This window comes from Drosophila arizonae, chromosome X (assembly GCF_054131065.1).
Source record: "Drosophila arizonae isolate 15081-1271.41 chromosome X, UAZ_ARI_1.0, whole genome shotgun sequence".
Lineage (NCBI taxonomy): Eukaryota > Metazoa > Arthropoda > Insecta > Diptera > Drosophilidae > Drosophila > Drosophila arizonae.
Window position 1 is genome coordinate 30,245,019 of NC_142927.1, and position 14,856 is coordinate 30,259,874.

General features: G+C 43.0%; 1 protein-coding gene across 12 annotated transcripts in view; it reads right to left on the reverse strand.

Annotated features, from left to right (window-relative positions):
* Positions 1 to 111: 111 nt before the first annotated feature.
* sdt (MAGUK p55 family member stardust) overlaps positions 112 to 14,856 on the reverse strand; it is an 84,601-nt gene continuing 69,856 nt past the window's right edge. For 7 of the 12 annotated variants that reach the window (XM_089475770.1, XM_089475769.1, XM_089475771.1 and 4 more), the window contains 7 exons: positions 6,130 to 6,373; positions 3,896 to 5,198; positions 3,632 to 3,828; positions 3,447 to 3,485; positions 2,999 to 3,130; positions 2,757 to 2,938; positions 112 to 2,644 (listed from right to left, as the gene is read on the reverse strand). In XM_089475770.1, coding sequence (XP_089331896.1) covers positions 2,450 to 2,644; positions 2,757 to 2,938; positions 2,999 to 3,130; positions 3,447 to 3,485; positions 3,632 to 3,828; positions 3,896 to 5,198; positions 6,130 to 6,373 — 2,292 coding nt within the window. In that variant the 3' untranslated portion in view covers positions 112 to 2,449. Of the gene's footprint in view, positions 2,645 to 2,756; positions 2,939 to 2,998; positions 3,131 to 3,446; positions 3,486 to 3,631; positions 3,829 to 3,895; positions 5,199 to 6,129; positions 6,374 to 9,969; positions 10,525 to 12,393; positions 12,476 to 14,856 lie in introns of those variants that run through there. The other 5 variants (XM_089475772.1, XM_089475776.1, XM_018013723.2 and 2 more) reach the window with 2 other exon arrangements.

A 14,856-nucleotide genomic window follows, 5' to 3' on the forward strand; every position in this document is an offset into this window, starting at 1 on the left:
GCAGTGGATGACTAAACGGCAAAAAACACGGCGTTTGTTTGTTTGTTGTCAATTGCTGTTGTTCTTAAGCTACTTCAATGTTGCGACCGGTTCGAATTCACTTAGCAATCATTTGTGTTGTCACTCATGCTTACGATAAGATTATTTTTTTTTTTTTGCTATAAAAAAGCAAGCACTGGCAAAAACTAAATGCACTTTGATATCACACCATTAACAAAAAGCGCAAAAAAAATATTAAAGTAAACCCACAACGATTGGCAGTCAACGCTAGTGTGAGGACTGAGCTAACGCGTCGACACAGTCTGCTCAGCTAAAGTAAAATGAGTGAGAGGAGGCAAGAAAGAGACACAAGTAAATGAACTTTGTGCAGCAAAAGCGTATGCTAACTCACAATGCACTGTTACGAGCGACGGTCACACTGCTTGCGCAATTCTGTTAAGTGCCCGGCGATTCTGTTAGCCGCCATGGCAATAGTGTTGCGAATGCAGTTTCTGGCAACGCCTTGCCGCCAAATAAACTGAAATTTGAATATGACTTTTATTTATTGTTTGCTCGTGCTCTTTCATACATCACATGTACTAAATTGGTAGTTTTATTAATACTTCATATTTATTGGATTTTTGTTTTTCAATACGTATAAATAAAAACTTAAACAAATTTACTGCACACACATTTTTGTTTTTATACCTTGCTGACTACACAAAAAAAAAAAATATTATATATATTTATATATATTTTCGTTTTGTTGTTGCTGGTTTTTGTATTTTGTTTTTTCGTGTTTTAGAATCTTTGAAGTGTTCAACATTGTGTAACATAGTTTGCTAATTTATTTACTTGACGCCGTTATCTTGTTGTTTTTGTTGGATTTCCTTAATAAAATTGTTGCACATTCAACTAATTTGTTATAAATGTATACTTGTATATATCTATATGTATCACTATACATATAGATATATTATTTATATATATTCATGTCTAAAATTGCGCAACTAATTCGATTTAGACCTTTAGTTCTGTTTGGGATTTTTGTTTATTTTCTTTTCTTTTATTATTATTATTATTTCTTTTTTTTTTGCAATTTACTAGTCGCATTTTAAATAATTAATTACAACATTTATTTTATTTTTATCTTTTCTTTTTTGTTTTCTATTTATTCCATTCTGCATTTCGCTTAGCCTAATGCCTAGTTGTTTCTTCAATTGTTTATATTCTTTATTTGTTTGTTAATTTTTATTTTTATAATCATTTTTTACAGTGCCTATTTAAGATACTATTTCATAATGTATTTCATACTATTTTTTTAGCTTGCTGGCGGAATGTTTTCTGTTTTTGTTTTAATATTCATACTTGGTATTTGTTATATTTATTTATTTTTTTATTTGTTTTATTTGGCAATGACGTTCTGATTCCTTTCTTTGTTGTTGTTGGTGTTGTTACCTATTACTATCTCTTTCTATCGCTCGCTTCATTTGCTGCTTTTCGTAGCTTGTCATTAAAAATTAATTGTTTTTGTTTTTGCATATAATTTATGTGTATATTTATATGTATACATACATAAGTATATGTATGTATATATATTTAAATAAAGTAAATAGATTACGTAATTGTAACATTTGCTTGCTTCTGCCCTTTGCACTTCCATTCCCTACCTCTCGTTCTCTCCCTTTCCTGCGCGTAGCAGGGATCTTTGTTTTCGTTCTGTTATTTTAACATGTGAATGAATATTTTTGAGTTGGAGCTGGAATTCGATATCGAATTCGAACTAGAGTACAGACTGGCCCGTGTTACAACAATTGAAACTCTTATATTTCACTTTTTTTACAATTTCAATTCGCCTTTGAAATTAAGGAAGTGCTCAAAAAATATTTCTTATAATTGAAAATACATAAGAAAAAATATATAAAAAATATCGGGTTTTTTTTTAGTGTTAAAATTGAATAACAATTTTTGTGAACATACATAAAGTAAATTAAAAAAAAAAAAAATTATAATAATAATAATAATAATAAAAAAAATATATATATTTATAAGTATGTGTATGTGTAAAGATATATTTAATAATTGGAATGCTTGAAAATATTTGCATTTTGTATTTGAAATGCTTCAAATGTATTTGCAACAAACAATATACACATACATACAAACATTCATAAATAATACGAGTATATGGGAGCGGGTTAAGTACAAAAGTAAATAAGTAGTTAAATGGGCTCACTATATAGATATATAGCTGTATGTGTAAGTGCAGACACTCCACGCCCGATAATACGCATAGCAAAGGGATGACTTGGCCCACTGATCCGCCAATCAGCTGATTTGCTGATTTGCTGTTTCTGCAGCTGCTTCACCTTCACATGGCTAAATTGAAAAGTATTTACAAAGCTAACGCTGACTGGCGCTGAGGTTGTGGCTGGATCTGGAGTTGGGGCAGCAGTCGGCGATGAGGACATTATGATTCGTCGCGATTGTTGTGCACCCACTGGGCGGGCACCCATTGGGGCTCGCGCTCCAGCGAATTGATCTCCGCCAGCAGCTGGTGATAAGCTCGCTCCGTGTCGTTGTTGATAATGATCATGTCGAAGAGGTGACCCCAGCGCGCCTCCATGTCTCGTGCGGTGGCGATGATGTCCTTCAGCTCCTCCTCCTGCCAAAAGGCAATAGCAATGATTTAAATAATGTGATTAATCGATTTCGATCTATCGATCGACTCTATGAAATTGATCGCAATCAGCGATAACGATAACGAAATAACGTACCTTGAACGGCTCGCCGTTGCGCAGTTTCTTCTGGCGCAGCTTGTCGAGACTGGGCGGTGCCACCAGCACCACATAGGGCTTCAGGTCGGAGGCACGCAGCAGCTTCAGGCTCTGCGGATGCAAGTTCAGCACACAAATCTTTCCACTGGCAACGACTGTGCGAATGGCCTCCAGTGATGTGCCTGCGATGGGAGAGATGATATGAATGCATCCATACCAAATGGTAGGCGTGGCATATTTACCATAGTAGGCCTTCTCGTATTCGCCATGCTCCACGAAGCGACGCGCCAGAATGTCTGCTTCGAAGGCTTGTCGCGTGATGAAATGATAATCCACGCCGGGCACCTCGCCCTCTCGCCGGGCACGGGATGTGTCTGCACATGTGGAAGAGAGGGAGTTGAAGTTAACGGATATCGATATCGAGAGACGGTAGTGCAAGGGTACTGAGGGAGTTGGGAGTAAAGAAGCCAGCACTGAGCAAAGACGCATCCGCAACACGAGAAGACTGAGAACTCGACTCATTCCTGAGGTAGATCCTATGAGACCTAAATAGTCAGCAAAGAGCTGGGGCTTATACAACGGAAAAGTGGAAACGCATTCTTCTGACAGACCCGCCGTGTTGCTGATGTGCTTTACTCAGGGCTTGGGTAATGCTAGCAATGCGCTGGGAATCAGTTGCGACTGCTTTACCCTTAGCTGGTTTAAGTTTCTCCTCAAGCAAATAGAAAACTGCGAGAGAGAGAGTAAGAGTAATTAAGACAGACAGAGATAGAGATAGATATAGAGATTGAGGCAGAGAGGGAAAGAGAGTCACAGGCTAAGCACGCCCATGCTGGGATAATGCGAAGCCTATCAGGGACCAATCCTCTACTTACGTGGCACTGCAGCCGAGAAACGCTCGGAGTCGGCCATCAGGCGCTGGCGTAGTTCGTGCCGGCCAATGTTGGGTGGGCCGATAAGGACAATGGGGCGCTTGTGAGTGGCGCGGGGGTAGTAGAGCGCAACCTCCTCGTAGGTGAGTATCTCCTCGGGGTCCGTTTCGTCGGGCGCTGTCGTAGCATACAGCGGATAGCTGCGATGGCATAGGAGATCGGTTAGAGAGTGTGCTACCAATCGGTCTAGCTGTCTTGTCGACTTACCCTGCCTCGGAGCTGGCCTTCTTCTTCTTCTTGCGGCCCTTGCGAGCGCAGAGAAGCGTTGCACCCTTGCTGGTGGCACCCTCCTTGCCGCGGGAGCGCGCCAGACCCGCCTCCTCGGCAATGGCTAGCTTCATGGTCTCGCGCTGATGCTGGAAGGACTGACTAGGAATGAGGCCGGCCAGCGTTTGATCTTCCTCGCCCTCGCGGTACGCCTGCCACCAGTTGGGATCCTCGCGGGATATCACATGCAGCACATCGCCCTTCTGGAAGCTGATGCCCAGCTCCCGGCACGGTATGTACAGATCATCCTCCGGATCATAGTCGAAGTGTGCCCGCACGTGCAGCACGGCCGTATCACGATGCGCCATCCCGCCCACGTGATGCATGCCCAGGCCGCTGCAGAGGCCGCCGCCGGGCGGCGGACTGCCGGCGGGCACAATCAAGAACGTGAGCGTGCCCTGCATGGCGCCCAACAGGGCGCACACCTCATTCACCGTCTTGCCCCGCAGCTCCTGACCATTCACCTCCAGTATCTCGTCGCCCTCGTGCAGCAGGCCGGACTTCTCGGCGGCACCGCCGCGCACGATGCGGCCGATGACCACCGCCTCGCCCTCGTTGCGCACCGTTGCGCCCAGCGGCTCGGTGGACTTCTCGATCTGTATGATGCGTATGTTGTCGTTCTGGTCGTTCAGCGTGCCGAAGCAGGCGCTCATGCCGGGTGGCGACTCGCCGCGCACGCCCACCGCCACAGGCAGCGGCATGGCTCCGCGCTGCGCCACCGAGCTGGCCACTGGCGGCACCACTGGCGGCAGCACCGCCATTGCCGCTCTGCCGCTCGCTGCGGCCGTGCCCGCTGCCTTGGCTCCAGCCACGGGACTGCTGTGGCCGCTCAGCGTGGTGGCCGTCGCCGTGGGCGTCTGTGAGGGCGTCGGCGTCGGCATGGGCGTCGGCATGGGCGAGGGCGACGCGTCCGTATGGCTGGCAATGCGGTCGTGCGCCAACAGCAGGCCCTCCATCTCGTGGCTGGTCAGCAGATTGCCCAGCTCAATGGCCGACGCCGTATTCGACTGCGTCAGCAGCTCCACAATCTCCTTCTGCAAGCCCAGCGCCCCGGAGTGCACCGGCCCGGCCACCCGCGGGCGCCTGCGCTGCAGCACCGCGCTCCTGGCGGCCAGCACATGGGCCACACTGGCGGTGGCCAGGACGTTATGCGCCGCCGACACTCGGCCCGCCAGGTTGCTCAGGCCGCTCTTCGCCAGCTGGCTCTGCAGGCGCGTCAGTGCCGCGATCAGCTCCCCGTAGCCTGCAAACAGAGTTGTGACACATTAGACAAGTTCATCCTAGTGCAAACAGAGGCTACGTCGTTTTCCTATATTTTGAGGCCTCTTTTAAAACTCAATTAGTGTTCCCCAGAGCCTTAAGGATCCGTTTTCTACACAATTTGTATATGCTGCGGCCATATTTTGAAGCATGGATTGGTTTCTCAAGTCATGATATGACAATGTATTATAGGGCAATAATAATAATATCGGGTTGGAAAGAATCTAATTTTAATTCATGAAATTTATGTAACTTTTGAAACGAATTGGTTCTCTAATCTATGGCTATATCAACAATAGATGTGCTATTCCATATTAATTCTATCTAGTTGAGTTAGGAGGAGGAGGGCATTTTGAGCATGTATCTAATTTATGGTGTATCGGTCGGATTGATGTTGATTAGTAATTCAATTTACAGTATTTCTAACACATACATATCAAAGAACAGTCATAAGACTCATTTGCCAGATAACAGGTTATATAAATTGGACAATCCGAATTGAATTCCTTCAAGAATATCTGAACATAATATCGATAGCTTACACAAAGCCGTCTGTCGGCCAGCATATTGCGATATCTAGTCTATAGTTTATCGGTCAAAGCGATGGTGATCAATAAATTAATACGCAGCTTCTGCAACATCCAAATGAAAGCAGTCTCATTTGATAATGGGATATATAAATCTGGCTTCATCGAAGCCTTGTGTCGAAATTTCACAACAATTTGACTAGCTGTTGGAGAAAAGCGGACTGAATTGCTCCAAGAATATCTGAGCATAACATCGAAAGTTTTCGTTAGACAGTTGCTGCTGATACACACAATCCTGTCTGACGTATTCACTGAGAACAGGATAAAGTCTGACAGCTGCTCGTTGGCCTTTGATCCCCCATAGTCCGTGCAGCTTTTGGCACTTACCATCGATGTGTTCCGCTGGCATTAGGTCCTCATCCGGCAGATATGCCTCGTTCTCGACGCCAGCAATTGTTGTTGCTGCTGCAGTCGCATGCTGCTGCTGCGCGAGCGCCTTCCCGGCCGTGGGCGTGGCTGTGGCCGTATCCTGAAGCGCCTTGAGCTTGCGTGAGCCACGCAAGCTGTTGCGTAGAAACTCATTCTGCTGGGCGATGCGCTCCTCCTCCTCGCGTCGACGTCGCAATTGCTCCTGCAAGAAACAAAGTGAACGAGTGCATGTGAGAGAGAGACAGAGACAGAGACAGAGCGAGGCAGCGAGGGGTGAGGAAGGGTTTCTTTGTGGTCAGTTGAACTTTGAGGCTTCAGCTGGCGCACTTAATCCGCTTTCGCGCACCGGCTTTATGGTAATTGAATTAGTAGTCTTTTCGAAGACCGGTGAGAAGGAGGAAAAATGCAAAGTGTATCGACTGCAGGCATACCCTGTAAAATTCCATGCATGCATGCATCAAATTCTTGCCACCTGCCACAAGCTCTGCGTGACATGCCACAAATGCCCCAAAAACCCATCGACCACAAGAGCGCAACGAGGAAGGGGTTGGCTATAAGGGGCGGGGTCGGATGGAGGACGCAGTGCGTGAGGCAGTGGCAAATGCTTAAAGAAGCGCCGCAGGTGCTCGGCTCGCATTAGGTCAATGGGCAAACAATACGACTCTATCCCTAACAATGCATGTCAAACTGTGCAGTAAAAATGCCACAAGTCTGCCGTTGGTTAAGCACGATAAAAAAAGGTCTAGTGAGAGTGAGAGAGAGAGAGAGAGAGAGTGAAAGAGAGAGAGAGAGAGAAGAGAGGGGGAGACAGCTGAACATCATTTAATAAATTGAGATTTCGAGTAGTATCTCTAGGAGATATACGAATATGCTTAGTACATAAAAATAGGTAATCCCAGTTTCTCGCCTATTTCACTATACTCCATTTGCATTCCATCAACAGGGTATACATTTCTTTAGGTATTAAAATATATATGCTTTGATTAAGTCATTGGTGAGAAAAGTTTTACAGTTCCGCCAGCATCCGTGGACTGTAACGCCCCAGAGTGCAGCATTTTTGTATAGCTAACTAGGAACTATAATTAAATCTTTAAAAGTTCTGAGTCATTGAGCAATCTAAGTGTTAGAATTTTAAAATTATAATAACATAACATAAACACGTCTATACTATACATATATTTGCTAGTTGAACAAATTGAAATATATGTATGTAATATTTATTATATTATGATATCAGATTTGTGTGAAGAGCTGGGGAACTGAAGCTCTATCAATAAGAAACACATACAAAGTTGCAAGCAAACGCGTGTCGAAGTTGAGATTTTGTGTTCCGCTTCAAGACTTTACCAAATCAGAGAGAAAGAGAAGTGGAGAGAGAGGGAGATGTGTAACGAGAGTGGCGGAGATAATAAATCTGGCCAAAATCTCAGCTGGGACCTTGCTGCCAATTTTCTCACACATTTGTCTTCGAAACAAAAGGAAAAAACTTAATTGAATAACAACAAAAGACGACGCTCAAAAGGCACACAAACAAAACTAAAGAGAATGAAAGATAGAGGGAGAGGGAGAGAGAAAGAGCAAGCAGAACAAAGAGAGCGGGAGAGCAACAAAAGCGAGAGTCAAATTCGCTGAACTTGCATAATATGAACTTGACGCAGCGCATGAGAAGCGCAAAGAGGGGCGTGCAACAAGAGGAGAAAGAAGAAGCGACATCAGCAAATATATTGCAGACAGTCTGCAGTGTAGACAGAGGGACAGGGCGAGAGCAAGCGGGAGGCGGGAGGCGGGAGGCCGGCTTGGGCTTGACGGGTAGCTCAGTCTGTTAGCGTGACTATGGAAAACGATAAAAGTTACAAAAAATAAAAAACGCGGTTGACATTGAACAAGAAACCTAAATAAAAGCAAAACAAAAATTTGTATTGAGAGTCTAGAACGGGAGTCTGGCAGCGTGCATACCCTATTTTCCATGCCGCTCGAGGGTATTGGTGCCCACACGCAGCTATCGATCGCAATTGAGATGCGCAATTTGATGGAATTCAATTTAAAAGAAGGCAGGGAAAGGGGCATGGGGCGTGGGGCCTGAGGCGTGGGGCGTGGGTCGTGGCACCCTTTTTGATCTTCCACTAAGCGCGCAGATCAACAAAAGAAAGACACGCTAAAGCTGCGGCTCATCAATCATCTGACAACAGCAACAGCAACAACAACAACAGAAGTGTGACAACAATTGTAAAACAAGTAAATGTAAACTGGCCGGCAGTGCTCGACTGACCGCTACCCTGGCGAGCTGACGACAACGAAATTCAGTTGAGTTCCCTCTTGCCTGAGCTTTAACCGGATTCTATTATTTTTGCATATGCAATAATTAGGTAACTGCCTTAAAAATTGTTAGCCAAAGTAATTTCTGTATATATTGCATGGAGTTGAGGCAATATACCCGCTTTGCTCAACAATTTACAGGGTATAGCAACCAGCAGCAACTCAATGCTAGTTCTACTTCTGGTTGTTGTTGCTGTGAATGTATAGACTATGACATCATCATCATTATTGTCGTTGTCAACCTCATTATCATCATCATCATCATTATTAACATTTTCGTCGTCGGCCACACAGTAAATATTGCAAATCGGCGTAACACAAAAATTAAAAATTTATTAACTTGCCTATTCGTTGTGTTTGTTTTTATTGTTATGCTCATTAACTTTTATATGCTGGGCATATTGGTTTCATTTCTGATTTTGTGACACGAATTGGAAAAACTTTCCTTTCAATGTCTATAATTGAGCAATATATCTTTTGTTATAGAAGATTGGCATAAGTAAAGTATAATCATTTTAATATGTCTTTATCTATATTTTCTTGAAAATCATTGTTGCTTGAAAAAAAAATAAAAATAAAAGTAAATAAAATAAATAAAGAAGAAAATATTTCCTTATCATCCATATCTCTAATCATAGGTTACTATAAGATAAGAACAATTTGGACAAACTTTAATTTTCATATCTTTCTTTCAATTAAAAAAAAAAGGTTGACAGCTCTAGTCTAGCTTGACTATGGAATCCCCTGAATCCTTAGAAAAGCAGATCATTCTACGCATGTTTTATGCACACACACATAAGCACAGCAGGACGAAGGGACAGGGGTAAGTACATACAACTTTTTATACCTTAGACTATTTAAAGATATACTAAGGTTATCCGAAAACCTATTTAACTCTCTGCGATCTGTCAAAGTTTAGCAATTATGGATTCTTTATTAAGCGACAAATTTTGAGCATCGCTTGGAGTTTGTATAAAATATTTCAGTGCAAATATTTGCTCATATGGAAATATGCTATCTCGATAGAGATTTTGTGCAAATAATTTGCAAATTTTCAGCTCAAAGTTTGGGGAAATGCGGGCTAACTGAACGAACCATGAACAGTTTGGGTTTGGGAAAAAGGCAAAACTTTTTTTTTTTTATAAAATGCTGTTAATCAGGAGCTCACTTTGAATTGCTGTTGTATATAATCATAATGATTATCATAAATGAAGTGACTTTTCTAGAGTATTAAAGTGTCTTTGTCAAAGAAATCTTCATGCTAAAGCTGCAAAGCTGTTGTTGTTGTCGAGCAACTGCGTCAGCCAGTTAGCCTAGTTTGCTGTTAACTGGTTGCCATTTGTTAGTTAGCATATATATATATATACTTATATATGTAGATAAAGCCAGCTGGCGATAGCAGCCGAAGGTTGCTGCCATTTAAAGGGAAACACAGCGACGGCAGCAGCAACTGTTGCTGTTGTTGCGCCTTGCCACACTTGCCTGTTGTTGTCGCAAACGCATCGAAGAGCGCTGAATTTGCGTGCCACGTCGCAGAGCTGAGCCGCTGCGATACGGCGTATTGCTGGCAGATGACGATCCTTGATGCTGCTGCTGCTGCTGCTGCTGTTGCTGCCAGAGTTGTTCGTTGTTCGTTGCATTGCCGTTCATATCACAATATTTGTTATTATTCATGCTAATGCTGTGGCTGCTCAAGCTGAAGCCTTGCTGCTCATTTTCCTTTTCAACTAACATTTGTGGCGGCTCTTTGTTGTTGTTGTTCATAATTTGATTATTATTATTATTGTTGTTGTTGTTGTTGCACAGCACATTTAATCTGTTAGGAACGATCGCAGCTGCTGTTGTCGTTAGCTGTTGCTGTTGCTGTAGCTGTTGCTGTTGCTGCTCGCCAGCAACATCGTTATCCACGCTTATGTGCAAAGTCGACAAGACCATTTTCTGCCTCTCTGATCTTTTGTTTCCCCCGATATTGTTTTTGTTTTTGTTTTCGTTTTTTACTGGATTGATTTGTCACATTGCTAGCTGCTGCTGCTGCTGCTATTTCAGAAATAGTTTATACAATTATTTGAAGCTGGCCACGCCCTAAACAGACATTCCACTGCCCCCCTTTTCGCTGCCATGCAAATGCTAATGCTCCACATTGACAGCTGCAACGCATAAATTTAACACTGAACGAAACTCGCTCTGCTCAGCTTTTGTTTCTGCATTTGTTTAACTCGTAAATGCAACTTAATGCGCATTTAAATGAAGCCTTAACAGCTGCTGTGGCTGGACAACAGAGACGGACAAACATTGCGAATAGGAGTGAGTGAGTGAGTGAGTGAGAGAGAGAGAGAGAGAAAGCGAAAGTTGCTGGCACTATAATGCCAATAGTTCTATGGCCATTCTCTCGTCCAACAGCAACGGCAACAGCAACAGCAACACTAACAGCAACACTAACAGCAGCAGCAGCAACATTTTTATGGACTTTCCATTCAACAAGCACTCGCAACGCTCGTGCGATTCACAACTAGTATGAAAAACTTGTTACTTTTATGCATTCATTTATTTATTTATTTACATAAATATATGTATATATATATGTTTTGTTTTGTTTTCATTCAATTGTTGCTGTTGTTGCTGCCGTTGCCGTTGCTGTTGCTGTTGCTGTTGCCCTTAACGTGCGGCGCATTGCAAATGAGACGCTGACGCTGACGCTGCCGTTGCTGCATTTTTTATGTTGACGTTCACGAAAAAAGCCGAAAAAAATCCCAAAAAAGCTGCTGTTTACGTTTAACTGTTTACTATGATAATTCATATTTTGTTGTTGCTGCTGCTTGGCGACATTTTCAATGCAAATCGAACGAGGCGTCGCGACGTGAGTCAGCGTCTAAGGGCAACAGCTGCATTCCCTGTGCAGTTGCTTTGCCTTGAGAGAGTGGAGTGAGTATTCATTCCACTAAGCATCTGGTCACACTGAAAACGAAACGTTCTTTGCCCCAAAGGACTGATCTAACTGTGGCGTGGAGTCACAGTTGCCGTGGGATGCAAGGGATGCAATGGATGCAGAGATAGATGAACAGTGTTGCCGTGCTGCCCTTAGGAGCCTCACTCTTGCTGTTGCCTGTTCTAGCTGAAAAGAAGTAGCCTACAGTGTTGCCGTGTCTCTCAAAAAGGGGTCTGATGTTGCATAAGGGAGTAGCCATTGTTTTTGTTTGCATTTCTTCTATTTTTGCCTTTGACTTTGTGCTGCCTAGAGCCGCTGCTCGATGAGCTGGCACGCGTTGCTGCTATTGTCCTTTCTCGGCAGCAGCTGCTGCTGCGGGCAGCGCAGTTGCATAGTTGCTGCTACTCTTTTTGGCAATACTTTTATTTTTGGCTTTCAACTGTCGAGTTGGCTCATAGAGCTGCTGCTGCTGCTGCTGCTGCTGCTGCTGTTGCATGTAGGCCGTACGCCCATTGCCCATAAATCCATAAATGACATTGTAAATTGTTTTTTTGTTGTTGTTTTTTTTTTTTTTTACATTTTTGTAAATTTTTGTTGTGTTTTTTTTTTTTTCTGCGACGTGCTTTCAACGCTGTTGCTGTGGGCCGCGCCTTATTTGGCTGAAAACTGTTGCCAGCCGGGCAGCAGCGGCTCTAAAACTGCAATGGTTCTCAAACTGCACCGAAGCGAGGGGTAGATGGCACACACGGCTGTTAGTTAACTAACTGCACACACACACACACACACACAGTCACTTTCAATAAAAAATATTACAAAACAAAAAAATAAATAAATAAAATAAAACCGAATTCATTTTACGGCCAGCGAAATATGCGACTATATAGCCGATATACTCAAAGTTCGTATGACTTATCGCCCCCCCCACACTCACACACACACATATACGCACACACAGAGACGAGCACCGTCTATACACGTACGCACGTTGGCCCGAAGCGCAAAAGCTGAAAATGCGGCCGATCGCAGAACGCGTAGAAAAACAACTAAAAATGCCAACTGAAAAATCATAACAAATGAGCGGTAAAGCGGCCCAAGCACGCTTCCTCTCTCCCTCTCCCTCGGACACTCTTCCGCAGTCGCTCCTCACTCCACAAGCACAAGCAGAAGCAGTGCGCGGCGGGCGCATGAGTAATTGTAAAGTGAGCGCAGGTTTCTGTCTCTGTGTGCGTGCGTGTGTGTGTGTGTCTCTGCGAGCGCTTGCATGTGTGTGTGTGTGTGTGCGTGTGCTTTTTTATTTTTGAGTGGGATTTTTTAGTCGCTGTGTGAGCGTCTGAGTGTGAGTGTGAGCCAAGTTTGCAGTCGCAGCAACAACAACAATAACAACAACAGCAACAACAAACAGCAACAAGAGAACTCGCAATGTGTAAAACAAAATGCGATGACTTTTGCTGCTTATGAGTGCCCACTATGCATGTATGTGTGCATGTGTGCACGTGTGTGTGTGTCAATACGGCTACATCTACACACACACACACACAAGCACTGTCATCGTTGCCAATTGTCGTATAAATAAATGAAAAAAAATACAGCTTAACTAATTTGCGTACTTGGGGCAACAAAAAGCAACAACAACAACAAAAACAAAAGTAAAACACTGCAAAGCCCCTGAGGAAAGCGTATTTGACAACAACAACATTGACAACCCCTTTGTTTAACGGTATACCCGGCCCATTTACAGCCAACAACAGGTCAATCCGCAAATGAATACGCCCAACATTTAACAGAAAAACAAATGCAATTGTTTGATTTCCACTCAACTTCGTTGGCATGGCAAAAACAAAACAACAGCAAAAAATAGGATAAAGGCAATAAAAAGCAAAAAATGCAGTTGCATCTCCTCAGAATATGACGACAGAGTGCGAGATAGAGTCACAGTGAGAGTGAGAGAGAGAGAGAGAGACTAGTCAAGTGCTTATGCCGTATGCTTAAACAGCTGAACTCAACAGGGTATATTGATTTTCATGTAAATTGGGTATGGGATATAGAATGCTATGCAATTTAAATTCAATAATGATCAATGATATATAAAATAACTACAAATCTCGCATCGATAATATTGTATGACGTGATAGCGCGAGAGAGACAAAGATAGCTGTTGTTGCAGCAGGTAGAGTTCGAGATTTGCATTAACTGGAAGATTACCACAAACCTAAAATATATGTATATGATTCGTATGGCTGTCATGCCTTCATGTCTAGTTCAAGAAGTATTTACATACATTCCAAATCGAGTAGTACATATACATATGTATATATTAAATATATTTAACTTTTACATTAGTTTCAACAGAGTCGACAGGGTAAACTCGTATTACAATTTGCAATTTACGAAACATATTTAAGTTCTCTTGAAGGTTATTCAACTTTTCTTATATTATTCACTATATGATGAGGGGGAATTTAATGGAAGACTTGGCTATAAAACATATTGTCCACTAATATTCCTTTTTAGTTTATTCCAAAATACTTCGGAATATGTGGGAGTCGATAGTTCAGATCATCTGGTGACCTACCATAGACATTGATGCTTTCACTCATTTCTGAATGAACTTGTTTCGAGCTCGTAAAGATGATCTGCTAAACTGTGGACTGACGGGGGATACATAGACAGGCAAATGCCTAAATAGCGCCTAGATAAACAGTTTTCCCTAGGAATTTTCTACAAGTTTTCACTCAAGAGCTCAGAGGCAATGATTTAGTTGCCGTTAGCCCCATTGCAATTGTGATTAAGCCAAGCTCCAGCTCTAGGGTAATACCAAGCTAACAAAATTCGAGTAGACTTCATGCATCGTAAATAATAATTCATATATGGGTCAGCCATATATATATATATATATATATATATATAGCTTAGAAATCCAAATCTCTCCCTCCCTCTTTCTCTCTCTCTCTATCTATCTCTTTCTGTCTGTGTTAGCCCATTAATTGTACAGTTTGAGCTGCTCGCTGCGCTTCAGTGGCTCTTTAGCTGTTTGCCTATTTCGTTTTGGCTTTTTAATTAATTATACATTTGGCTTTACCTTTCCGACTTGCTGTTGTTTAACAAGTCAACTGTGGAGCTCTTTTCTCTCTCGCTCTCTCGCTCTATCCCTCTCTCGTCCACCTGAGCCAACAGCTGCCCCTCCCACAGTCCACACACATCGATTAAAACTTTGCATAATTAATTACTGCAAATTTCCTTCGTTCAGCGGCCTTTTGAGTAATGTCTTACCTGTCTCAGCCCCTGCCTCTGACCCAGCCAAGCTACCGCCCCCAGTCTCCACCCTCCCACACCCACCCACACACACACACACACACACACACTCCATATTGAAGCCGAAATACCGCCCACGCATTTAACTACTTGTTATTGTTTGACGCTGTCTCTACAGACCTCCTCTCATA